The 27,804-nt window shown below is 36.4% G+C and overlaps 1 protein-coding gene across 3 annotated transcripts in view; it reads right to left on the bottom strand.

Annotated features, from left to right (window-relative positions):
* Positions 1–2,684: 2,684 nt before the first annotated feature.
* RALYL (RALY RNA binding protein like) overlaps positions 2,685–27,804 on the bottom strand; it is a 370,530-nt gene continuing 345,410 nt past the window's right edge. For 2 of the 3 annotated variants that reach the window (XM_058812647.1, XM_058812646.1), the window contains 3 exons: positions 25,759–25,872; positions 21,261–21,439; positions 2,685–5,750 (listed from right to left, as the gene is read on the bottom strand). In XM_058812647.1, the coding sequence (XP_058668630.1) occupies positions 5,733–5,750; positions 21,261–21,439; positions 25,759–25,872 (311 nt within the window). In that variant the 3' untranslated portion in view covers positions 2,685–5,732. The remainder of the gene's footprint in view (positions 5,751–21,260; positions 21,440–25,758; positions 25,873–27,804) is intronic. The other variant, XM_058812648.1, reaches the window with a different exon arrangement.

The raw sequence follows: 27,804 nt of genomic DNA, 5'->3' as shown, positions 1-27,804 counted from the left end.
AGTGTAGAACAAATTGACAAAATGAGACCCATAAAAACTGGTAGCACTCGTGGATTACTGTTTCCCCACCTTGTTAGTTTACCAAAAAAATAACTCAGAATTTACAATTCACTTACAAATGATCCTCGTGTAATTGCAGAAGAATCCAAATTTCAAAGGTCACTCATCCTTGAAATGAGTACAATTGATTTTTTTATAGCTTGCTGTCAAAAAATATATTTATATTTCTGAGACAGGACCTGATAAACTTTCTCTCTGAAGCACTATTAAATAATAGTGCTCAATGAATAGATTTGCAAAACACAATTTCATACACTGGTACTTTGATTACAGGTAATGCAGCATGTCATCACAAACATGGTGAAACTCCTGACATCGATCACTGAAAGCTGTCTTGTATAGACCTAAGAAATATTTCGATGTTGATTTGCTTGAGATCACACATTACATAAAAATGTGTCCTCTTTTTAATGTAGATTACTGACGGAGACCAGAATCCAAAACTCTGTCAGGTTAAAAAAAAAAGGAAAGAAAAAAAATCTAGATATTAGGAAGTTCTTTAATGTGAGGGTGGTGAGACAGTGGGACAGGCTTCACAGAGAAGTTGTGGATGTCTCATCCCTGAAAGTGTTCAAGGTCAGCTTGGATGGTCTTATGAAAAATCTGCCCAGGGCAGGGGGCAGGGTGATCATTAAAGTCCCTTCCAACCAAAACCATTCCATGTTTCTATGATCTATAGCTTTTCTATCAATGGAAGCATAGATTTACAATTAGTGTGACTACTCAGGTAAACAGAAATTTATGAAATCCCTCCCTTGCCTTGTGGATTAAACACTAAGGCTAAAATTCTGAGAAGGGGTAAATGCTTAATGTGATTGACTACTTATTGCTAAGTGTTGAATTCTCACTAAATTTGACCAAAATCACATGCAAATTTTGAGGCTTGCCCCTTGAAAGAATCATCAAATCATAGCATGCTGTCAGATGTGAAAATAAATAAGTGTATAGGGGAGATTTCTCCAAATATAAAATGAGTACAAGTGCAAAACATCCCCTCAGTCATTCTGAGGTAAAATCCTTTTAATGCTCATTCAGATCTCAGCGCCAGATTTCAGCTGCAGCCTTGCCATTGCTTCCCTCTGTTCCTCCACCATGTTCCACTGTGGTCCTGCTGCAGCAGCAATATTATCAGCAGCAATATAATTTCTTATTTCTTTAAATAATTTGCTAAATGCTTCTGTAACTACTCATAGAATGAACACTGACCACAGTTTCTGCTTAAGAATCCAGTTGGAGGAGACACTGAAGGTACTCATTTAATGACTGTCCACAGGGATAAGTTTGATTCTTATTTTACACAACTTTAGTTGTCTCTAGTTCTAGTAATTATCTAAAGCACAGAGCAATGGAAGGATATTTTTTCCACATATGCATACCTACATACCATAGATATATTCAAATACAGTAATATACCAGTAGAGTGGTTATGCAAATTTTTTTCTCCATTACCTTCGGCTGCTAAGTCATGTAGCCAGGACAGTATCAGAAAGATTTAAATGTAACCTTTAGAAACCTTTTTGTTTGGTTAGTGGGATTTATATGGGATGGATGCTCTGCAAACTAGTTTTTGTTAAAATAAAGTATGATACTTGCAGATTAATTCTGTTTGCACAAATGTAGAACAAAAATCTTTCTTTGAGAGGTTAATCAGGAAAAAGTACTTATTACAGCGACCACAAAACTTCAAGCAATTTTTGTTTCAAATGGGTTATTATTCCACCACCCAAATCCCAGCAACTATGTAATTCCCTGTAGCACTCAGTATTTTTTCTAAGCAGTCTCTCAGAGGACTTTCTTACCAGTTTTCTGGAGCTGATTCTTGTAAGGGCATGGATTGTAAACTCAGGGCTCTAACTGCTGTACACAAGAGCCTTTATTTTCTCTTTCTCTTTCATTCTCGTGGCCAGATCATTTCATGGCTGAGAAATGCTCAGAGCTACTGTACTAACTTGTCAAGTTGTGCTGATTTTACCTTGTATTTCAAAACAGTCTTGCTTCCCAACAATACCAATATAATTTGAAATCACTCTCACAGACTTTGTGGACCAATTTGCTTTAGCTTGCCTGCAAGCAACACCTTGTGAATGGAATAGGGAACTATGAATGCAAAATGAATTTGGATATGGAGCAGAAAATGATAACTATTTTTGGTTTTCATAAATTATGTTCATACTGCTTTTGTGATACGTGAAACACAGAAGCTTCCAAGATTAAGAAAAAGCATTTCTTAAATTCAATGAAAATATCCCCACTGTGCCTCCCTCTTTCTCACTCCGCTGAAGAATTCCCTCTTTTCAGGAAGTCCGTCACATTTCTTGTCAATCATTTTTCAATACAGTATGGATCTTAAATTTATCAAACTATTAAAATGATAGCAGGTTTAACATTTTTATACATTTTACAAAAGTTTAGTACTTAATATCATGAATGCCTCCTTCTGTTTGATCTGCTTTGAAAGTTTGTGAAGGATGGTTGTACTACCATTTAATGCCATTTTTCCATGAGAGAAATACATTTTTCCTGTAAAGTGTCATAGAGTCACATTTTAAGAGAAGAAATTGCAAAACTGAATCAGTGCATAAATCAGAGAAAATATTTATTTACAGACATGTAAAAATTATGTTACAACATTTTAAAGAAAACTGTAATGAACCATCAATCTGCTCTAATGCGCAAACTCTTAATGTTTCAAATCTAAATTGCAGTGGCACCAATTAAAAATAGGACTGCTAATAAGATTATAGTTATCTACATAGTTTAAGTACAGTGATTTTTCAAAACTAAAAATGGATCTACAGAGAAAACTAATAGGAACTGCAACAATATGTAGTACAAGGGTTTACAAAAGTAAAAATATTTTTTGTTGATCCAAACTTTAAAGCTTTTTAGTAAACATTTTCCATTCATGCAGCTGCCCATGTTTGAAACAAACATCTGAAATACACAGAGCATATATATCTGTGTAGAAAATGAAGTGGTTTGATTCAGGACTGTCTGTAAAGGATTTTATGACTGTTGACTGTCCAAACTGATTGACAAGATCTTTTATGTTTCCTATTCTTCTGTATTGCAAGGGATGAGCAATGTTGAAAAATCCCACAATTGACAAAACTTATGTCAAACAAGTAACAGATGATGGCAAACAACACCAAGCATACTGCAAACATGGACAGCAGAGAACAAGTAAGCTCTGTCGAAGCCACCAGCATCCTCTGCAGTGGTTTTAAGCAAACATGCCATTGACAAACCTTGCTAGTAATAGGCTGCATGGGGTAACAATCTTCTGGCTTGCAAATGAAATAGTGCCTCAGGGTGTCATCAGAGATGACTTTCGTGTTCAAAATATATTCAGGACCTAAGCTGTGGTGTGAAACAGTGTCGACATTATGATTGTGCAATCATTTCTGTGAGTTTATACTGTAAGGGTAATGACTGTAATGAACGTGTGAAAATCTCAGAGTGCTTTCTGTGAGTATTAGCTCATTTGGAATGGAGGTGGTGAAGAGACAATATACCTAGATGTTTCTCATATCTAGTTTATTAACACAAATATCAGAACTGATCTCCTTAGGTGATTTTCTGCATCTTTAAAGTCAGCCAACAGTTTATGTGATTTAAATGCCCCTTGAGCTGCTGAAGTTTGGAGTTCCTTATTTTTTAACTATCAGCTGAAGGCAGAAATCCCAAAATGGCAATTCTGTTTGCATTTTTACAGTTAAAAATGTTCATAACCCATATTAAGAGATAGAAAATGGAGAAGTATTTCACCTGCTGATTTGACCTAACATTTCACTTACAAGGAGTAATATTTTTTTCCTGCACATTTCTTGGAGAGTCAGCCCTGATAAACTCTGAAGCTGCAGTTCTTTATGCTCAGGTGTAACTACTTATACTAGTCTTTCCTTTTTAAGGAGCTGGATACCACTCAGCACTTATGTAAACCATGTAACTCCACATACAATAGACAAAAGCTAAATATAAGGTACACAAACGTTAACTGAGAGTGCAATGTCACATAGCTACCTAGTGAAAAACATTCTCACTCAGTAATAGGCAATTAAAATGTATGCTTTGCTTCCAAATTTTTGAAAAATATCAGTCCTTCTTTGTTGATGATCCCCATACCAGAAACTTGACCAGAGACCTTGAGCTCCCACCAGCTTACATCCACACTACTTGAGGTGAACCTGTCATCTCAGAAACTGCTTCTTAAAACAGAAATTTAAAGTTAGATCTTTTTAAAAGTCTCTCTGGTATCTTTTGTTTTCTCTTGTTTTCAGCCTACAGAGAATGATTGAAAGGGCAAGGCAAGAGTTCATTTTTGTAGTGCTGGATGATCTGAAATAGCAAGTACCCCAGTCATGGAGCTCAGTGATCAGGGCTCAGCACTGCAGACTGGGTCTGTGCTCCATTTGACTGTGTAAGATACTTCCTAAATTAATGTCTCTCCCTCTTGGGAGGCTGTAGCTAATAAATAATTTATTTACCCTGCAATCACTTTAAAGACATGTCTATTTCTCTATGAGTACCATTCACATAAAGATGTGGATGAATAAATACATATTCCTTGTTTCATGTAATCTGCAATGTTAAAGACGTCTGACTTTGGGATGGTGAACAAGTTGGTACTTTTCTAGGGGAAGAAGTCCTTGTGCCCATATGCTTTTTTTATCTTTAATGTCTCAGTAACACAAGAGAAATAATGCATCCATTCTGTTTTGAAGGGAAATATGATTTATTATAAAATTCTATACTGGGATTCCCCCCACATCTGTAATAATTAATTATTCCAACTTCAGGCTTTTAGGAGGGCCTTAGGATTTTGTGGTTGGAAAGACTACTGCCAGAAAAGAACCCAAAAAGTAATAAGTAGGCTAACTCAGGCTGTCAGATATTGGCAGGCTATAAGTAATTTTTCTGGCTAGACAGGAGGCTGACTGACTTTCCATATGGTAGCAACAAACTGCCTTTAAAGATTTGTAAGAACAGCTGTAACAACTGTCTGATGAATGGCATCACAGAGAGGGCTTATCTGAAGAAGAGGATTTACAGGAGGATGCAATTTACAGTTTATCAAGAATTGCTCTCTTATTTTGACATTTTCACTTTTTAGAAGTTATTCTATTACCAAATGTAATTATTTCCAATGACAAATAAATTGAATAAAATAATGGGAAATACCATACAATGTATTTGATTGTGGCACTGATCAAAATGGTCTTGTTTGAACTAAGCAGTAAACAAAGAAGTGCAATATCACCTGACTCTAAATATGGTAAAACAGTAAACGTGCTAATCATAAAAATAGCTTTTAGAAATATACATTTGTATACAGTGTTTTCCACACCTGTTAAATACGTCCTTCATATTATTATGATACAGTACATTGGCCTTTAAGACATCAAATTAAAAAAATAATACCAATAATTAGCCAGAGAAAACCACATTTACAATCTAAACCATAAAAATCTGACAATTGTACAGCTTAGAACATATAAGAAATGGAGTTTCTAATATTTGAACAATAATGTCCATTTTAATAAGTAAATTGAATTTCATACAAATTGAGTCAAAGGTGTTGTCAGCCAGTAAGAAACTGCAGTTCACAATTTTCTGTGGGGAAGTCAGAGTTTCTCTTCTCAGCCTTCAGGGGGTTCACACATGACATTTCATCACTTGATCTGTAGAAACTGAGAATGAAATGTTGGCTTTAGTACGAAAGCATAGAATTTCTTCCAAGAGAACCTCAAAAAGAAACCAAGACAGCTGGGGAAAAGAGCCAACAGGACTATGACTTGACTTTTTTCACAAATCAAGCAAATATCAATGTCTATAATGCTTTCCCACCTTAAACCATCAAAGGTTAAAAGAAGAATAGTGCTCCTGCAGCAGTGGGCAGTCAGGACTGTGCAACAGTTTTGAGTTGACTGTACGGCCCAAAATAATAACAACAAATCAAACTAGAGCTATTGAAGCTGAAGTATAGCTCCCCTCAATAATGCTATGCAAACAACTCCTGAATAATTTCTATTTTAGCAGCAGGAAATAGAATAATGTATCTTGGCGGCTTTGCAATGAAGTGCTTTATTTGCATAATAGCATTCAATCTAAATAAATTGCATGTAGAATTCTTTGCTTCAGTCCCATCATGCTATTTATATAACTTACTCCATTTCCATTGGCTGTGTGCTTTCAGCAATGCCTACGGTTACCAGATTGATGGATTTCTCCTCAGTAGCTTCCCTTTTACTTTGCCTATTTTGCTACTGTTTTTGTGTACCTGCCGCAGGATATAACTAAATATCCTTTGGGATCTTTTGTTGCTTTATCAGCCACATCGTGAAAATGCAAAAGTCCAGTGTAGCCAACACTTTTAAGGTTCGTTCTTCCAGCAGAGGCTGGAGGCAGATTGCATCTAAATATCTGAGTCCTGCTATGTGACCCATTAATGCTAGCAGCTCCAAGTAGGCATTGAGTGATGCTGCAGGGAAGCATAATGCACACCAGCTCCACCTACCCACAGGGAAACTGACAGCACTTCCCTAATTGCATCTGTTTGGAAAACTGACAGTAGAGAATGTTAGCAGAAGTAGATGGTTTCTTTTTTTTGAAGCGAAATTTTCAACCCAAGTTTAAAAAAAAAAATGTTGACAGGAAAAATATTTTCAGCCAATCTTTTCTGCACTCCTTTTTTTTTTTTTTGGGGGGGGGGGTGGAGTCTATCTTGTTTTATAACTGAAAAAGGAAACAGCTGATGAAACCTGGTGCACTTCTGATCAAATGCTGAAAAGCTCCCAGATGTTCTTTTCAGCCAATTAAAATTAAAATGTTAAAATTTCCATTTACTGGAAACCTGGTTTTTCAGAAACATCCAAGTCACTGCAGGACTGGGCTCCTGACCTTTGAAGAAGTCAGACATCAGATTTCCCCTTCTCTGCAAAGAGAGCACCAGATCTGTGCTTGTGGTCTTCACAGGTAACCAGGATTAGGGAGAAAAGCTCGTGTGAGAGATCCCAGAATTTTCTTCTTTAAGTTAAATCATCCAGACACTATTATTCTCTACTTGCACAGAGCATCTCTCATGTTTTAGGTCTGATCCCTAGAGAGACTAACTATTATAAAGACCTTTAAATTCTTCCCTTAAGTCTGAGAGGGGCTTAATGGTTTTTAACTAGCTATTCATGTTAGAAGGAGTAAAAAAAAAAAAAAAATCTCACTGTACATCCTATTAGCTCCAAAGAGAGTTACTCTTTTCTAGTCTTTTTTTCAACTATGCTTTGCTATTCCATTATGCCATTATAAGAAGCAACAATTATGAAAGCAATAAGAGGTAGACTTTCAAGTTATTTATCAAAGCTTTTTTCCCTTGCCATAAACCTTTCAGGCCTTTACCTGTCACAGCACTAAAGAGCTTCATTAGGTTGCTATTGTGCAACATTAATGTTGCTAACCATCTGGACCCAAGTCACCAATGCTGCTTTGCTGTTGGTTGGAAACAGTGATAAAAATTTAGCAACTCCACCAGTCCAAAATATTCCTGTGTTCTTCCTTCAGTACATGGTTTTCTTATTTCCCTCTCACTAGAAATAATGGTAAAGTCTGAGAGGAAACATTAAAATCTGAAATAGCCAAACTTTTATTTTCCCTGTAATGACAGGAATCCAGGGCTATGATTAATACAGAGTAATTCAATGCTAATTTCATCCCATTTCTTTCTTCTGAATAGTGTGCAATTTATCATCTGCCTTTATGGCAGTGCTGATGATATTAAAAAACCCTCATGATGACTAGTGGGCTTTTTAAAATTTTTTTCATTTTTTTCCCTTATATAAAAACATCTCCTGACACAACAAGGATGAACTGAATTACATTTAAGCCAGTAATAAGGCTTTCATTTGATGTAGCTCTAACAGAAAACCACTTTAGAAAGTGTGATTTGAACATAATGCATTTTAAGAATTGAATAACTCAACTGAGCATATAGACTTGGCGTCCGTAGACAATATCAAAGAAATTCTATATACTGTCCTAATTGCTATCATAATCTCTGAAAGAAAGATGGAAAGAGTTTATGGAATATTTATTGGTTCATTTTCCATCTGAAATTATTTCTGCTGCTTTTTTCCTTATGTGGATTGCTTTTTGAGCATGAGGTATTGGAAACACTCTTCTTAGGCATAACACTGTATTTCAGTCTTCCAAAAATGCTATTGCTACTGTTGTTATAGTTCTAGTATAATCCTTCTGGCATTTTTGCCAAATTCAAATTCTGCTAGATTAACTTAATTTTAACTATACACATTGTATATAACATGGGAAAGCCAAAGTTAAATTGTTTTCTTCTCACAGGGTTTATGGGAAGAGCATTCTGGGTAAATGTACAGGAATAAATCTTACTGTATGAGAGGGTAAATTCAGCATATGTTTTTGGGAGGGAGCATTAGGAATGTGCTTTGACTAAATGACACTAAAGATGTACATGATTAACATCTTACCTTGTTAAGAAAATGCTTAAAGAAAAGTCCCACAGAATATAGTTGTTACAGACTCCACCGTATGGTTTATCCCACAATAAGAAATAAGAGCATCCAAAATACAGACAAATGAAAGACATTCATCTGAAAAAATGCATCTGTTTTTAAAGAATCCTTTGCTCTAGGTGGCTTTTATGATCAAATTAATCTTAGAAACTCTCAGAAAACGCAGCTACAAAGAGGATGGATGGGTGATGGTTGACGTATACATGTGAACTTGCAACCCAAAGCCTCAAGTGTCCTTCCTCTTACTCTCCTGTCTGTTTTTCCTTGCCAGACAAACCCATTCTCAGGACTGGAATTCTCATTTTAATAACTATAATGGAGGCATCTGAAGCTACTGCTGACCACTGCTTGGTAAAATTGCACATGTATCTCTTGCAGGCTCCTCTTGAGTAGGAGACTTGATGCTTGACAACTTTCTAGGTTTCTGCTGGTGTCTGACTATGCTTTGACAGAAGGATATGTGACTGCCATACATCACTTTCTGCAAAACAATGGCAAGCTCCATTAAAATGCAGCAGGTGCACTGTCCTTTCACTCCCAATGCTGGCCCTCATTCTTGCGCTACCTCAAACTGCAATTGTAGCACAACTGCTTTCATTACATCTGATGTTCATTCCTAATACTGTTATCTGTGCAACTAAGTGTTCTGAATCCAAGTCTACAGATGCTGCTCTTTTGTCCTCGAGGATAGCATATTCTGTTTCATCTTTAATAATTTATATTCATTATGAAATGCACTTTCTGGACAGCCAAAGAGATGAAAAATGGAATCTACTTGCAGAGCAGGCTTTAAAAAAAATGCAGAACAAACACAAAAAATAGCCAAAACTTAGTTAGCCATTATTGATCTAGATATTTATGTAAAATGAGAAAAATCATAATGCAGTACAGAAAGTAGTAAAGCAATTTGCCATTCTGTTTATTAGCTATGTCTAACTCAAGGCAATGTCCTCCTTTTCTCTTAAGCAGGCATTCAGAATGAGTACAAAACACTGTAATTTATATTTGTAAGGTACCATGGGAACATGCACATTTGTTGGCTTTTACACAGCATTCTTCATCATCAGTGGGAAGCCACGAAGAACGAGCAGAGCTTACCAAGGAACACTGAATTTGTATTAGCTATCACATTGACTTCACAGCTGTGTTCATTTGAGGTACACCTTGCACTTTGTCCCTTGATTTAAAGCATAAAATCTCTAACTCAGTAACAGTCATAGAAGTGGTTTAGTTTAATGCCCCCATATGAAATGTAAATGCTCAGTTCAGCATGTGCGAGCAGGGGAACATGAATGTGTATCACACTTTTGCTGCTTTCAGTTGGAACCCTTGCAAAACATGAAAAACAAAATGTTGGCAGTGACGCAAAATTTTTTGTAATGAACTAGTGATAGAATATTCTCTGCATTTAATAAATAGAGTGATTGTACAGTTTGATAAATATTAATAAAAGATAAATAAAAGAATGACTTGCACCTTCTTTAAACCCTTCTTCAATTGATGTAACCTAATCATTATGTTTTTGACTCTGCCAATCATACTTTAATTGCTAAAAACATTACAGAATTGTTTTTCTGTTCAGTGAACAGCTTAATTGCTTTGAAGTGCTAGTATTTATGTGAGTACTTGTGAGAATGATTGTTTTAGTCATCAGTGAAAACAAACTTCTATCTTCTCTGTATTAAAATGCTCTGTTTCACTTCTTTGTCCAATAAAAATCAGCAGGAATAATAAGATAGCCCTATCAGATACTGATTTCTCCCCTAGATCATCAGATCTTTTCTTTCTCAGAGTCCAGGCAGAATTGTGACAAATGCTTTTGATTGTAGTGTTGGAGACAGGATCCAATATTTGGAGAGTGCTAGTGAGGACACACTGCAGCTGAGATGATGGTGAGGTGTGAGACTGAAGGAATGACTTTGGGAATAGAGTCAGCATGGTCATTAGAGAGCTTGAGTGGGGCCATGAAGGCAAGAAGTGGATCTTCCCACTTTATTTAGGCTGTGTGTATTTCTCCTGCTAGACTGCTTTTGCAGCAAAATCTTCCTCTGCAATGTCCTCTATAGCAGTAGGAAAAGACTTAGGGACTAGTAGCACAGTTTTTGGTGACAGTGGGAGGGATCTGAAGCTGGAGGCATGGAGTCTTCTGCAGAGTGTGGCGTGGGCCAGGATCTCCAAGCAGATGTGCAAGAGGTTGGATGGTGGGGAGGTGGTGCTTTAGCAGACCTCACTGCCCTGAAGTCTTTACCAGAATTTTACCAGATCATTACCAGAATCTTTACCACATTGCTACACCATGGTGAAAGTGTTCCCACCAAGCTCCCGTTCCTGCTCTCTCTTGGCTGATAAAGCCAATCCAAGTACAGTAATGAATCACTCCCTTATGCTGTCCACAGAGTTCCCTCAGCCCATACCTATGTGCCTTGAGGGACACTCAACACCTTATTGGGATCTAGTGCCAAATAAACTAGAGAAAAAAATGTTACACCTTTGTTTATCCCTGCATATGAGTGGCTATTCATAGCAAATTCCCAGGGCTGTGGCTCTCATTGGAGATCCCTGGGTGTTTCTGTTCCTTGGGACGATGCCTGCTCCATGAGGAGCAAGCCCAACTGAGTCCTATCATGATTCATGATAAGTACTCTACTTTATCATCTGAATGCTACAGAGGACATGCTTTTAAGTTACAGGGTGGTGTAAAAAAAGCTGTAGACTAAAATTCCTACTGAATTAATCTCTGCTTAATGTGAGGAGTAGGAATTCTCTAGTGTGAGATTAGGTGGTCCAATTAGTCTTAATGGTCATGGCAAAAGTTCCTGTCCTACTAATGTCAAGGGTGCAGTTTTGAACACACAGTTTAATGCATAAAGGAACTACTAAAACTTGTACCCTGAGGCAGTTTAATATGTCTACATTTTAGAAATGTGTTTTTAAAATAAATTAAAGTAGGAGCTTACAAGAAGAATTGCCTTAAAGTAATTATGCGGAAAGCCCCTAATAAACTTTCTCACTATTTCCAAAGTAGAGTTTAGATAAGTATCAAAAACCAAAGGGCATCCATTCCAGGCAAAATAATTGTAGGCAATGACAGGAATAAATCTCAATGTGTTGAGATGAGGAGTGTTCTGGCTAATCAATCAGAGATTTTTCAGGTATTTGGAGGCAGAAGTTTTACTCAACTGAGCAACCAAGGCATAAAAAAATAGAAAAGAAATGGGAAGGAGGGAGTGCTGGAGGAAGATGTTGGAAGCATATAACATGAGACAGAGATACTGGGAAAGCCCGGAGTAAACCATAGGAAGTAGGGGTGGAATGAGACAAACAATGCAAAATTAATATTTAAATGGTGACAGAATAATGAATTAAGACAGTCAATTGAATATACAGGATGTAGAATTATATGCTTAAAACTGTCATCGGTGAAGGTCTTGCTGTGGCAGTGTGATGCAGGTGGAAATGGCAATAAAAGATGGTTCTATTTAAAACAATTTTTTAATTTTTATTTTCCTGCCTAATGCCTATTTGAATGCACAGTGCACAGTAATGCATAAAATTTTGGTTTTATGAGGATTTCAAGAGACATTAATTAAAAAAAAAAGTTAGAAAGCAAAATGTTGGACTTGGGATCAAATTGTGGTCTGCAAATGGTGCAGAATCTCATAATGGCTGGGAAAGGATTATTATAACCCTGCAAAGAGGAAGCAGAGAAGAATTTAGCCTTTTCATTCTCTATTTATTTGGTCTGGAAAACACTTTGCTTCTTTTGAAAGACTACAGAACTGTAGTGTAATTTTAGATATCAATAGCAACAACAATTTGGAAACTTCAGACACACATAGCAGCGTGACAAGCTGGATAAGTTGGTATTTGATTAACTTCCAAATCTTCATTTTGGCAGACTGAGCTTGTCTTATTCTCACTGATTGCTTTTTTTTTTGTTGAAATGGCAATTACAGTTCTATCACCTTCTAAATAACTTCCCTTTTCTGAGGTGTGTAAATGCCTATGTATGGATAAATTCAATCTGCCTTTCATGTTTTGATATTAATCATGCAGAAAATCTTCTTAGTACAGATGTATATTTACTAAAAAAATGGAGACCTTTTGGAGTAATTGAGTCACTAGCTGTAGTGGCTCTGCAATTTGTAATGAAAAAAGAATTTACAATTTTGCCTTTTAGTATGGAAAAATAACAATCTTTTGGCTTTTCAATGTCTGCACCTCTTTACTTGAGTGAAGGATTTCAACAGAAAAATGTTTCCTTTGAGAGTTTTCCATTCAGCATTTTTGATGCTCAAGGTTACTGATAAAGCCTGTGAAATGAGTGTTTTTTAGGGGAATTAAAACTCTTTATTTTCAAAGACTGAAACACCAGGGAAAATGTGTCATGCATGACAATTGCTCAATTTCAGTTAAATCTTAGAATTTGATGATTAAGCTGATAGACTCAAATCCATAGCACAGACCCAATGGCTGTCTCGAGCTTTTCCAGAGGATTTCTGTGTCCCAGTGAATGCCTAGAAAACATCAGTGTCCCCCTTCTCATCAATCACTTTCCCAACAGACCTCATACTGCTGCTTTGGTGTCTATCCTAGGTTACTGCTCTGATGCTTATTTCCCCTGTGCACAGATGGGGATGGTTGGCTGTAAGTGATGGGTGAGCAAAACCCAGTGCAGCACCTTCACCAAGTCACCCAGATTTTACCAGAATCAGCCAAAGTGCAGGGAAGTAAAAGAAGGGCTGCTACACCAGAATTAGTTAAAATTGCACTGGCTAAAATATTCATGGGTGGAAACTAAAATCAATCTTCTTATTTAAAGTGTTGAGTTACTTCAATTAATTTCTGATCTTTCTTTTTCAGCCATAAGGTACAGCAAAAAGCCTGTGATATTTTTTAGAAGTCATCATCGCCCTCACCTGTAAAGGAATCCAGGTTTGCTTCTAAGAGGTGGAAGTTTGGCTGTCCTTGTTTCTGCACTTCACTTAGAGGTTGACTCTATGCTCATAAATTTTGGGCCAGCAAAATCTGTGGAGCTAATTTGGACCTACTTAGACTAAATAAAAATAATGAGGCTACTAATACTGAATATTAAGGTCAACTACATTATACCAGAGAAGAGTTCATCTTATTTAGGCAAATATTTTGTTTACATGTCTAAGAGAATTTTTGGCCTGATCTGACTGCATTGTTTACCTCTGATTAAATTCACTGAGTGGTGTGTGATTTTGTTTTGTTTTTAAGTTGGAGGGAAAGCAGATGTTTTTGATGGAGCCTGAGCCATTAAAATTAAATATTTGCTGTCTCAAAATTATCAAACACCATGACTATTTTTTTAAATGATGACTGAGACTTCAGGCAGGTCAAGACAGATGGCACGGCACAATGAAAAAAGTAAAACAGATTCATTGAAGAATATATAGCCTGTTCAACAGATATTTTTCTTTATTGGAAATAATTTAATTTTTGTAAGTTTAAATAGTTGGGAATGGTCCTTTCTTACATGTCAAAGAAGGTCACCTGTTGGTCTGACCTCAGAAAGAGGTGATAATTCTACCTGCACATTCTGAGACACATTGCCTACCACATGGGGTCAGTGTCAAAGCTGAGAACAGGACACAAAATTCCTGATCCCACATACTTTCCTTAAAAATGAGATAAATATAAGAGAAAACCCATTGTTTTTAAGCTCTTTTTCTTTAAATCCATAGGATTCTAATGTCTCTAAATTAAGTATATTATTATCAATATTATTTATAACAAGGTTTTAAAAGTTTCATGATTTTAAGTTTTGAGGATTTTTTAACTGAGAACTAAATGATCTAGAGCAGATCCAGAGGAATAGATCTGAATGCAATAAAATTAGTTTGCTTATTTGTTTTACCAAAGTGCAATTTCAGACAGGAAAATCTAGTAGAAAGAGACACAACATGCATTACAACATTGCCTGCATTTTCTGCAGGTTCCCATCTGATATGTACTGGATAGGATTTAAATAATGATGAGAAAAACATTATGTAGTCAGTCATAAGCCAGTTAAAACACTGAACGCCACTTAGGAAATCTTCCTCTGATAAATTGACTGCCAGGAAAAATGGGGAGGAGGGGCAATGGCAAGGTCCTTCCAATGACTCATGTAACACTGAGGGAACAGCAAACACCTCTACTGTGCTACTGCATGTATTAAATATAACAAAAGGGCATGGCAGGAAGTTTCTTACAGTTTTTGATTTCATTGCATGCTTTTATTACTTTCTCCATTTTTTCAGTCACAGGTTATTAGATTTACTGCAGCTTTGGAAGGTACAAGGAATTAGTATCTGTTGGGTATGGTGCCCTAATGACTTTCTTAAGTTGCTCAAGTACAAACATCTCTGGTATTTATCAAGTGAACACAATCTTTTACCTGTTCATTTGTCTTAGAGATGAAGAACATAATGTTTCCCAGACACTGAATGCAAGATTTCAATGAATGGTAAGCTCAATAGAAAAGACAAAATTTTGCATGGTTTTAGTGATTTTTAAAGTAAGCTGGATAAGATTTCTGGCACAACATTGCTTTAGCCATTGCCATTGATTATAAGGGTTGTTCTTTATTTTCTAAGTAGTCCTGTACAAGTGCATTTAGAAAGCTGCAAGTTGTTAGAATAGCTACTGAACTTTTCAACAAGCCTAATCAGTTTAATTTGGCTGATAATAGAAGAGTCAGTCTTGTCTGTCCTGATGCTATAGACTGAAAAAACAGGCATCTAAATGGACAATGAAAAATCTTGTTTAATTACAATGATAAATTAAGTAGTATCAATACTATCACACAGTTACATATTTGATTGATCTTGCTACTTGAAACTGGGTTTAAACTAGATTAAATTAATCAGAGAAATTTTAGTTCTTTTTCTGTAGATTTTATTTTACTTTCTGCTGAGTATTTTCATTGTTGAATTCAATACAAAATAATTAAAGAAAGTGTCCAAGTTTCACACAGATTTGCTATTAATTTTGCTTTAGCTACCTATAGAAGGGATGTGATGCATATGATCAACCCTTTTAGCAAACTACCTGTAATTTGGTTCAGACTCTGAAGGAAGTAAAGGCCTGAGCCATAGCCCAGACAGCCAAGAACTCCTCTAGATGCAATTTATTCTCTGAAGACCCACAAAGGCAAGGAGTGGCCCAGGGAGCATTGACGTGGGTGGTGTTGGAACACCCATCATGCCATTAACACATGAGAAGCAGGTAGCTTTTCAAAGTCTCACTTGTCAAGGAACAAAGAAAGTTGTGGGTGCAGGGAGTCTCACACAACCCTTTCCCACTGCATGATTTTGACTACAATACAGCCACTATATTCCACAAATCTGACAGCCTAAATGGGCCTCCTTTGAGCTGTCCCAGCCGAGCAGCCGGGCTATGTGGGGTGGTTTCCCCTTGAGCTGGGATGCCTCTCAAGGTTACTTCTTGAAGCAGACAGACCATTTACCAATGGCAGATGTTTGGGATGTGACTGGTATTATACAAAACCTTTTAGCATGGTAACTAAGCATGATTTGTGCTTTGGTGGTTTTGAATCATTGTTCAAATGACTGTGCTATACAGTACTACAGTGAACCTTGCCACTGAACCTTGGCTAGTCACTCTTCTACAACATCATATTAAAACCACTTTTTTTGCTAATACCTTTGATAGTGTACCTGTAAGCAATCTAAATCACCCATTTGTGACAAGAGGGAAATGTTTTTGATGAGCTTTAGCCACAGCACTAGTTGGTTTCATTGATTTAAATGATAATGTCATCAAATTCTACAAGAAATATAGCTATTATTATATCATAATGGTTTTACTTTTGCATAATGAAAATCAGTGCAGCAAGAGGAATATTCTGAGTTTTATGTCTGTGGCAGTTTCTGGTATTAATATCTGAAACATTATTCTTTATCAGCTGTTAGAAACAAATTTGATAGATTGAAAACATGCAGTGTGGAGGTAGAGAAAAGGACAAGAGTAAGAAATCAAATACCCTTGAGAGGTAAATACAACTGAAATATACTTAATAGAAAGAGAACTATAATTGAGAACTATAATTGTTGAAATAACTGCTGTAAATCTACCTAGTAACCGGAACTGGGCCTTTTATAGTCTCTGTATCTTTGGTTCTGAAATAATTTAATAAAAATGCCTCTTAAGACATCTCATTAAAGCTGACTCATTATTGTGGAATTCCCATCTAATAATGCTTGTCTGGCTTCATTACTTTTAGCACAGCTACACCAGCATAAAAACAATGCTGTGATTGTGAATATATCCTTCAAATTCCAACCAAGCACTAACCAGTGTCTGATTGAGTTATGACACCATAAATCTATTTTGCATCACATACTCTACCAGAAAACAGTTTGCTGTACTGAATGCTCAACTACTGGACCACTACCATGCTATTCCTATTATAGTTATTTACTATGAAAGGCTGACAGTTTGATAGGAACCATTATTCTCAGGCAATGTAATACATATATGAGTGCTTGTGTATGATTCATTGCAGTTAATTATTTTGTTGGTATTTTATTAACCATTGGCTAATGGTAAATAAATAAAGTGTTTTGTGGTTTTTTTCCAAATCTGTAATACTTCAGGCTTTCAGTGAAGTAACTTGTAGCTACCTGATTTATTTACAAGGGGGCTGCAATGATTTGATCAGTGCTTCCTCAATGATCAATCAACACCCTTTGAAACAAATTCAGAGAAGATATATGAAATGTTCTCGGTCTGCACTGGGTTGTCCATGTGCTAAATCAGCAGAACTAGGGATCCATCAAGCATGCTAATTCAGAAATTTTCTTCAATCTTTCAGCCAGGCCGCACAATATTAATGCCATTTCTATTAAGAAGGGACTTGTTATTGAGGGACTGAGGACAAGCTGCTGCTCAAATATAGTAACGTGTTGGGCTGGGTTGTAAAGGTCACTTTTCTGTTCCCCCCTGTACAGCCACAGGGGTAAGAAAAGGTTGTTTGTTTTCCTTCCCACTACTTACAATTTAAAGCCATGGCAGACACACAGACCTGCTTGATATCACTGGAAATTTGTGTTTGGGTAATTTGTGACCTGTTTGTGATTTTTGTGTGAACTTAATTAAGTAAACATGAAGATCTTTCTTCATGAGAGCCCATTTTCCATAAAATGGGATGGGTATGTTGTCTTCGTCACAACATTGTTGAGGGACGGTATAAATTAAAAGGAATGCACTAGGAAGGAACACAGGAATTTTAAGTTCACTGCTACTAGAAACTGCTCGGTGTTAGGAAGGGAATGAAAGTCTGAATTGTGGGTCCAGTAAAACCCAGGATAACCAACTACCTGTTTTTTTACCTAAAAGGAGCAAAGGAAATAGACCTGAAGTTTTAAATCCCTTTCACTAGCTCTGATGGTCAGTTAAGTGACATGAATTGTAAAGTAAGCTCAGGAGCTACATAATAAACCAGTGACAATTTTATATATATATATAAAACTACAAAGTATGCATGCCCTTGTACAGGCAGGAGTGAGAGGCTGTGTGAGAGCATGTGGATGAATGCTTATGGTGCACTTCACTGAGCAAGTTGAAGCCAACTCTTTAACATATTCATATGTAGATGGATCATGTTTCTGAGATCGCCTTTTAAAGAACTCCTCAGTATAGAAATGCAGCAAAATTCATTGGGAATTTTTCTAAGGAGATCCTTCAATCCAGAGTGTCTGAAACACTGGAGACATTTACCGAGAGACACTTTTGGGCGAATAGTATAAAAGAGAATTTATCAAGAGGTGGTATTTGATGACTGCAGCAGTGCCTTAAATGCATCCTGTCTTGAATTGGAGTTCAGGTGGGCAATCAAGTTACTGCTGCGTTAAAATTTTTCACACTTTAGCTGAGCCATAATGATTGTTTTTAGGCATGTCTTTAGTCACTGAAAATTACGATGCAAGGTTGAACAACATCCTCTTCTGTATGGTGGAGGAAGAAGGTGTGCAGCTGTTGAGTGTGGTGTTTTGTGTGTGCAGCCAGGCAGACAACTGAAGGGTTCTTAAATCCAAGCCTGACTTAACTCAGACTGTGTCTTTCTTTACAGTTGATCTAGGCTGAAAGCAGGCATGTGGACAGCTGCCATCACTCAGTTATGTGCAGCAACCTGTTCCTTCAAATAGACAGTGTGTGAATTTATAGAACTGATCCTACCTCCTAAACCCACAGCATATATCCTGCGTAGTCACTTCCTTTTAAGTTAGAATTAGAAATAAAGAAAGAAATGTATTTTTGAGTCCTCTGCTGCAAAGATGGAGACCTACATATATGGATTCAGAGGCTCCATTGTGGCAGCACCTAGACTCTGACAGTGGGTGTGACCTTTTTGAATACCTCCCTTTATTGACAGCATTAGGAGAACAGAATTCTGTTCTGCAAACCTGCAGCAGGTTTTGGGAAATGACCAGGCAGAAGATTTACCGATAAATCTGAAGAACTCACTAAAGGCTAATATCTAAATTTAAGTAATTTCTCTGTTTCCCTCTATTAATATTTTTCATACTAGTGGAACCCCAATTAAATTTTCCTGCTGAAATTACTTCAGGGCATTAGCTTTGCCCATTTAAATATTTTTCTATTTCCTCTGGTCTTAATGATGAGAGAAAATATTTTCTTAATCATTGTCTTAAATTCCTTTAGCTCTGTATTTGCAAAACATTGTAGAATTCATTTTAAAAAAGCCTTTTGGAGGATTTTTTTTAATTCCAAGTCCAATGTTACTATTTTACACAAAATAGTAACATTTTTCTTACATGGAAAGTTTTTTCCTACTGTTGTCACATTTAATGTGTTTAATTCTTAACCTTTCTTTTTTTTCTCAAAAGATTTGTAACTGTCTCCATTCCAAAATTACATATTTGCTCTTAGTCAGCTTTCTTTCCTAAACAATTTAGCTTTTATAAAAAAGAATAACAACACCTCTTAGGAATTGCTTTATAACAAGCTTGTATATCTACTTTACTTTTCAAAAGACAGAGGGCAATTTCAGATAAGAGGACACAGGATAGGTAGAAGCAAACTGAATTGCCAAGTATTTCTACAGGGGTATTCACTGTATATTTGGTAGTATTGTTACTGTCTTTCCCTTTACAGAACTATCAATGATTGGAGTAGGAACTAAATCTTATAGGAATTGGCCAGTATATCTACATAAATATATGTCAGTATAAAACAGTCAGAATAACAATATGCATCAAAAACTACCATTTTCATATCATAACTACAGGCTGATACTGCTGACTGTTTGGGTAAAAACTGTAGAGGAAATATACATAATTTATAGAAATCTCAGGGCATGGGTGTTTTCCACAATTTATAATTGCCTTTCTGTGGAAAACACCTGAGATTTCTTTGAAGCAATCCTTTGCTGAGCAATCCTTTATCCTATCCATTGCAACTTTGCATTCACTAATCTCCCTAGGCTTTGCAAAAAAGGAGGAAAGTGTCATTATCACATCGCAGCAGGCAGGAAGTTTATATTTACATGTATTTCTTAATTACGTAATTTTGACTCCCTAAAAATTCAGAGTGGTATTTTCTTACAGACTTCCCTTATATCTGAAGAGGAGAACCTGTTTCTTTAAGAAAAAGGGATAATGTCATCTGTTCTCCATTGCATGTGAAAAAGCGAGGGAATTCAGGTTTCAGTAGCTTCTTCTGGGAATAATGCTACTTGGGGTATAGAAATTCAAATCTTGGGCTGGCTAACGGGACACAAACCTGAAAAAATTACAAGTAAGTTTAAATTCCTTTTGCAGTAAGCAGCACAAACCGCTGGTTATTCATATGCCCCGTTACTCCAGATTTGCTATTGATTCTGCTTGCTAACTGACTTCTGCTGCTTCACTAAAAGATTTTTACTGTACACACATGGTTAAATATTTTTTAAATGCAAGCAATGACAATGAGCAACAAAAGTTCTTTCAGCTCAAAGCAGAATAAGAAAGCCAGGATGGAAGGGAGAGTATTACAGAGTCTAAACCACAGTGACTGTTCCATTCTTATTAGGAATGCATAGAAAGATAAATCTCACTTTCCAAATATTTCTTAATGTTGCTCTAGAAGAACTTAGGAGTTTAGTGTTGTAATGGTGCTAAATGAAATGCTTTTATTTCATGAAAGGTGCAGTGGAAAACCCATGCATTTCTTAACGAAAAATTCTTCCATCAAAAAAACTTGTATCTGCCAATACAGTCCACAGAGTACACACATGGAGACTCAGGACCATGGAAAGCACGTGTTTAATAATGAAAAAGTTCACTATTTTAGAATCCTATTTAATTTTGAAAAGCACTGGTTAAAGAAAAAGAAAAAAAGAAAAAGTAGCACTCTACACTTTTACATGTATAAAATAATAAATGTAAACCAATTTAAACTGCATTTTATTTCCTTTCTAAAATTACCAAATGCAGTAAAATATATTTTTTTATTTCTCCTCAGAGGCTCCTATGCTTAATTGATATCATAGTGTATGAGGAGTATAGGTCTGGGCACTAGTTACAGAACATCACAGTGCTGCTCTGAGGTTATCTTAATCCAGACTGTTGGTTCTCTGTGGTTACTTGTAGGAACCATATAGACAGACAGGTCATGATTATTCCTTACCAGCTCATTGCTGCCATCCTCATCAAAATCCTCCTCTATCCCATCAGTCATATCTTCTCCATCCCCATCTGCATCTGGCCCTCCTTCAATTGGCTCTTCCGTAGAGTTATCTGCATTCTCTGATATGCATTCCTCTTGAATCAAATCAGCATTATCTTCCATTTGTTTCTTTTGGGCTTCTGTAAGGAAAACATACTCTATGGAGATTCAGTAACCTTTCCTATTGGTGGCAAAGGAAAGTGCTCTGCAGAAGAAACCTAAGCTTCCATCTCCAGATGTGCTAGATTTGTAAAATTCTCTGTGATAATGTCTACCAGGCAAATATGATTGAAAACTTTTCTTTCAAAAATTAGTGCATAAATAAATCACAATTTCAATATGATCATCTACCCCATGTATGCCATGCAGTGGATGAAGGCTTGATTTGCCAGGAGATCCAGCTTTTCAATTTTGTGTACTTGACTTTGCCTTGGAATTCAATTGGCACAGTCACCAGATATTTATTCATGAGCAGCCAATGGGAAGTACATAAATATCTATGCTCTAAGAAGCAGAAGACTGTCAATTGCCAATAAATGAGTAAGAATTTGTATTAATTTACTGTGAATATATCTTAACAGTCATACAGGTAATCAACAAACACTTTTAGACAAGTAAACATATTTTTATGGAGTAAAGTATCTGTTACTCATCATTGGTATAATGTGCTGAAATAACTGGAGAATGTCCCCCTCCAATCAACCAAATATTGACTTCCTATATTTTCTGCAAAGTGGTAAAAAGAAAGGCCATTTCCATGGAGGCCTGAAGAATCTATTCTGGTTGAATTCATGAGAGTAGCTGTGTTGTTGTGACTAGGTATTGGTAAACTCCTGGATATGCTAAAGAACTTCATCCAAACAGCAGAAATCCAGAGAAAGATTGATGGAAGAATGACAGCGACTGGCTAGAAGAATGTTTGGAGGGATCAGAGTCTTATTTCTATGCATGTCAGGAACTTATATGAAACACTTTATGTACTCAGAGTGAATCAGGCCAGAGAATTGGTTGCATGCAGCTAGAAAAATAATGTCTTTTCAGTCTGAGGGTGATCAATGACAGAATTTCTGGAACAAAATATTTCTTCCTTTGTAGGACTGACTGCTCTGTAACACTAGTAGTTCATTACCTATGTTGTTGGACAACCAATGAATTAAGTGTTGCCTTGAAGCTCTATATTTTTGAAGCTCAATTATTTTTTTTTATCATAAGTTATTACCAGCTATACATACTATTCAAATCTGATGGCATTTTTCTGTTCCATAGTCTTAAACCAAGACATTTGTTTTACCTTTTGACTTTGCACATTTATTTTGCCGTTTGCATTCATCTCTTTAGCCTTCATTTGTCTTTTGTCCTTCATTTTCAACTTCTCTTACTGGAGAAACAGAAAAATTAAGCTTTCCTCCCTCAGTCACCTAATGTCTTCAGAAAGGTTCTTAGATTTAAAGAATATAAAGTCATCGTAGACAGCTGCTCTGACAGTACTGTAGTCATATATATTAGCAGAAGATTCACCCCGTGGAGCTTTATCTTCTATTGGTAAGGTGCTCCATACAATCCCATGCTAGTTAAAAGTGATTGTTTTACTTGCTTTATGAATAAGAAAATATGGATTGAATCACCTATGCCTTCTATATCTGGCCCTACCACTTCCTGTCTTTAGCCACTTCTGAGATTGCTCAGTTCTGGCAATGAGAACTGAATCAGTTTTGGTTAAGGCTTTTAAAACCAAAATTGTTGAATTGGGAGACAATACATTTAAATGGGAAACCATCTAAGATGCACTTGCTGAAAAATTAGGTCACTTAATTGTCTTATTAAGAACATAGACTGGGTTCTTCAGAGAAGGCTAAAATACTGCCTCAGTACTCATCTCTTTTAGGCTCTTCTGAGAAGATAAACTCAGGAACCTAACTTTGAGCCTAATCTCTAATATTACAGGAAGAATAGTCTCTATTTTTTTTTTTTTTTAATGTCAGAACAGCTTATTCCTAGCTTCTTGGTTCAGATTTTTGCAAACAAAAGAGCTATTGCTACAGTAGCTATTTCTACAGTTTTCCTATGTAAAGGAAACCCTATTTTCTATATTATCCCTATTGGAAAGGTTAGGAGTTGATAATAGAAAAAGCCAGAACATCAGCTTTTACTGCAAGGAGAGTTTTCATGCAGCTGTAGAGCAGTAACCGATAACGCACTGAGCTTGTCCAGCCTGTAACATCACATTCCTCCAGATGTAACAACTTTTAGGATTAAAAATTATTCCTCAGGAGACTGAGTCAAACTTAGAAAACCAAAAGAGCAAGATGATGGTTTGATTTTTACTTTGTGCAAATGAGAAACAAATCCTCTCTCTGATCCCAGTCTTACTGAGGCCACACCTCCTGGCAGAGGAAAATAAGAAATAACATTGCCAAACAATAGAGAAGGAAAAAAATCATCTTATCATCTCCCATCTGACACTCTAAAGGAAATAATTCAGCTACTGATGTAGTTTACACAAATCTTTTTGGATCTGCAGACTAATAATCCAGACTGCATAACCCTCTTCATCAGCTCAGGAAACTTAAATGGGATTCCATTCTTACTGGTATCTTTGAGGTGTTTTTCTCTTCACACCCTCCAATGAGAGGCAAAGAATATGAGGGATGGGTTCTGCACCTGATGTTTTATAGCATCAATATTTTGAAAACATCTTTTAACACCTGAGGATATTCATTGCATGTCTTCAGAAACCATAAGACTGTGACTCAATACGAATCAATATTCTTCTTTTTGATCTGATTTCTATTTAAATGAGACCACTATAGTCCTTTAGCAAAATTGAAAATTGAATATCAAAGTACAATGGTCTGCAGATTGTTTTGCATAGTAATGGATTTTTTATAAAAACTCCCCATGGTAGCACAATCAGGAATATTTCAGTGCACAAGTGATTCCATGAAGTGCCTAGCAATTATGTCTTCACCAATTATACCAACTTTTATCCAACTCACATAAAGTACAAAATAGAACCTAATGAATACATATTGTGCACAGATCTGAAAGAGATAATCACACTCTCTACTAATGATTTACCTTAGACTTGAAAAAAGCCCTCAACTTTGTGAGATAAACTAACATCTGGGGACTGGTCCTTGTCTGTCAGCTTAGAAAATTATTGTAAAGGAAAGGTAGGTTATTTTTCAAACAATATTTTTTTTTTAAAGTTACTTGGGAACAGGAGACATCCATATCTAAATTCCTATTTTGACTTTGTCAGGTTTGTAACCCTCAACCGCTAATTCCCAGTAATGTTTTAGACAGTCTTGATGGAATTCTCTTTGAGTCCTGATGGGCTTTTGGCTTCATGTAACCGACTACTGTCCAGACAACCCCGCAGCTGTGGGTTCTTGAGGCAGAATTTCTTTCACACATTTCACACAAAATTCAGAAAAAGGTTTTATCACAGAATGGAGGGGTGAAAAAAAAAAATTGAGTCTTTCAGGGGATAAGGAGTCCATGCTGACTCTGACAAAATCAACTCACTAATACAAAGCTCCTGTAAAAATATATATGTGATCTATAAGGACATAGCAAAGAAAATGTCATAGACACACATAAGAACTGGGTTTGTTTTTTATATATGCTGTGGTGAAAATGCAACCTTATAACTCTCAGAATGACTTTAAAGTGCTGCCAGGTGAGATCATTCATCTAACAAAATTAATTATGCACTGACTTCATTAAATTATGAAGTAGTTTTGGATTTTTTCATTCCCAAGGTTTGACGAAAACCAAAACTTTTAAGCCAGAAAAAAGCTAAACTGGAGCTGTAACCAATTTTACGAAGAAGCCCAAACTTCACTCAGTAACTGAGGCTGGAAAATATCTCTGGGCTCTCCCAGTCCAACCCCTCTTCAAATCAGGGACAAACTCAAATTTTAGCACAGGTCCATAGGTCCATGAGCCCATTGAGTTTTGAATGTTTCCAAGGATGGAGCCATTATGGTCTCTCTGGTCAACTCACTATACTGCTTAGGTGCATCTCTTTTCCTTATATCAAACAGAATTTTTTCTTGCATCAGCTTGTGACTATTACCTCCTGCCTATTGCCCAGACAATAATTCTTGATATACACCATCTATTAATACATAATGTGCCTAGCACAAGCATTCCCATGGTCAAAAACATCCAGCCTAATTCTGTTCAGATTTTTAGTGATGTTTGGTTTCCAGAGCAACTAGAAAGATTATTTTTTCCTACTACACCATTAAAAACTCTTCTTAAATGATGATGCATGTTCTGTGAAGAATATTAATCTATTCTGCCAGTAGTTTACCTGAGAGTTGATTTACCTTGCTTCAGGCTCCATTAAGTACCAAAATTTCAGAAAACTTCTATTCTCTTTGGTCTGACTTGCTTGACTAGTAACAAGGTTCTAATTTCATTAATTCCACTAAAAACAGCTTTTACCTACCTGCTTCAGCTTTTTGCTGCTTTTCAATCTTTTCCAGTCTCCCTAACAAGGAGTCAATTTTTGTTTTGATTTGAGTTAATTCTTTCTTGATTGTTTGCAACTCATCTGATTTCACTGTGGAGAGAGCAAAATGCAAAACATGAAATAAACTATATTTGTGGTAACATTATCCCCCCAAGCAAAACATGTTCTTTTTTTCTTTTCTGTTTAGTAGAAATTACACTCTCTCACTTTTGTCAATATTTTCAGAGATTTACCTTTTAAAATTAGCATGGTTACTTAAAAATGCAGAATCCTAGAAACCACAGGATTCTAAGCCTTATTGGCAAGAATCCATGAAAGGTGTGTTGCTCAGTAATAGTAATTTCAGGAAAAACATCTCAAAAATATTTTCATAAATCCAAGTATTTTTTACTTAAAAACAGTGTATAGTGAAAGAATAATTCAAATATGATAGACCTGTCACAGTCTTGCTGTGTTATTTTGCTGGACTCTTTTGTGATAGTATTGACAATAATAAATAGATCCCCTACAGTATGTATTTCTCAGCAAGAGTAAATGGTAATATAAGTGCTAGGGCAGCCAGGAATGCAGGGTTATATTCCAGTCAAAAACTCATTGCAAGTGGTGTCACGTTTTGTTGCTTCAAAAGCTTTCAGTTCAGTTTCAGTTGGCAATTTCTTGTACTTTTTCCAGCTATGGATAATATATGAAAATATTTCATTTTATGATCGCATCCAAGGACATGGAGGCATCACCTATAAATTATTAGCTGAAGTTTCCAAATCTTCATTGCACTGCTTTACTCTTTATATTTGTTTATTAATGTGCTCCCATTGTCTAACCCAAGAAGGAGTAACTGCTTTGGAGATGTTTTGTCTTCAAAGGAAACAGTGCTGCAGCCCTCATAAATTATCTCATTATTTTGGCATTATCAGAACATGTGTTTTATGCTAGAAGGTGGCCGAAATAAGTACACTTGCCCTGTTTGTGCTAGGATATAATGTGGAAAAGATCAAAAGGAGAAAATGGCAACTCTATGCTAGCATGGGAGAATAAATCCATTTATAAAGGAGCAGAGTAGGAAACAGAGCTTTCACTCTTACAACTCTTATGGGAAGAAATGGACCATCCCCATGAGGGACTGGCAGTGGAAGAGCACTGAGCTGTGTTACTCCTCCACCACTGCTGAAGGAGGATGTGCATTGACTTTGGTGTGTGTATCGAGAGCATGGATACACACAACAAGGCAGGTTCTTATCGAGCCTGGGAAGAGGGATGTTCTGCTATGAAGAAGAACATGTTCCCTTTCTGTCAAAGGGGTCTTCTGGCTGCATCTTGCTGCATCAGTCCTGTTTATTGATGACATTGGCCATGTCTATTGTCATGGTGGCTCAGGTAATTTGTATTGGGCAATCAATCTTATGATGAAGTGTGAAGACAAGCTATTGCCTGCTTCAGTGATAGTTGATGAGTAGGTATTTGCTTCAAGTTAGCCTTATTCCAAACCTGAAGCATATTCACTGAGGCTGAAACCAAAGATTTTTATCTTAGAGTTTGGGCATATATACTATAATGTGGGTTATACTATAATGTGCATTATAGTACAACATGCCAGCTAAAGGCAGTAGGTTGCTATATGCAGTAATGCACTTGTTTAATCGTGCTCATATTGAGAAATTGCATTATCTCACAGTACAGGCTGAAACCTCTCATCTCAAATGGCATGAACAGAAGGACTTAAAAAAAAAGCGTAAAACTAAACTGTGATAGACTCATATGCCATACAGTATTTGATGAAATTATTTTGTGTATTCATAGAATGAGGGTTTAAAATGTTTTTAGAGAAATAATTCTCCAATCCCACAGATCTGAAACAAATTGTTAAGAGTCCTACAACTATATAATTAGAAGGTTACTGATTCCCCAGGGACAGTGGCTGGTCCATCTTAGAGTAGCAAGGCATCTCAGAATCCAGAGTGAAATGGCGTGAACTGCTCCAATGGGGAATGCTAAGTACTGGCAGCAACCCACTGTGAAGCCTGT

This window comes from Ammospiza caudacuta, chromosome 1, assembly GCF_027887145.1.
Source record: "Ammospiza caudacuta isolate bAmmCau1 chromosome 1, bAmmCau1.pri, whole genome shotgun sequence".
Taxonomy (NCBI): Eukaryota; Metazoa; Chordata; class Aves; order Passeriformes; family Passerellidae; genus Ammospiza; species Ammospiza caudacuta.
Note: the sequence above shows the minus strand (reverse complement) of the source record. Positions and strands in the feature narration are given on the sequence as shown.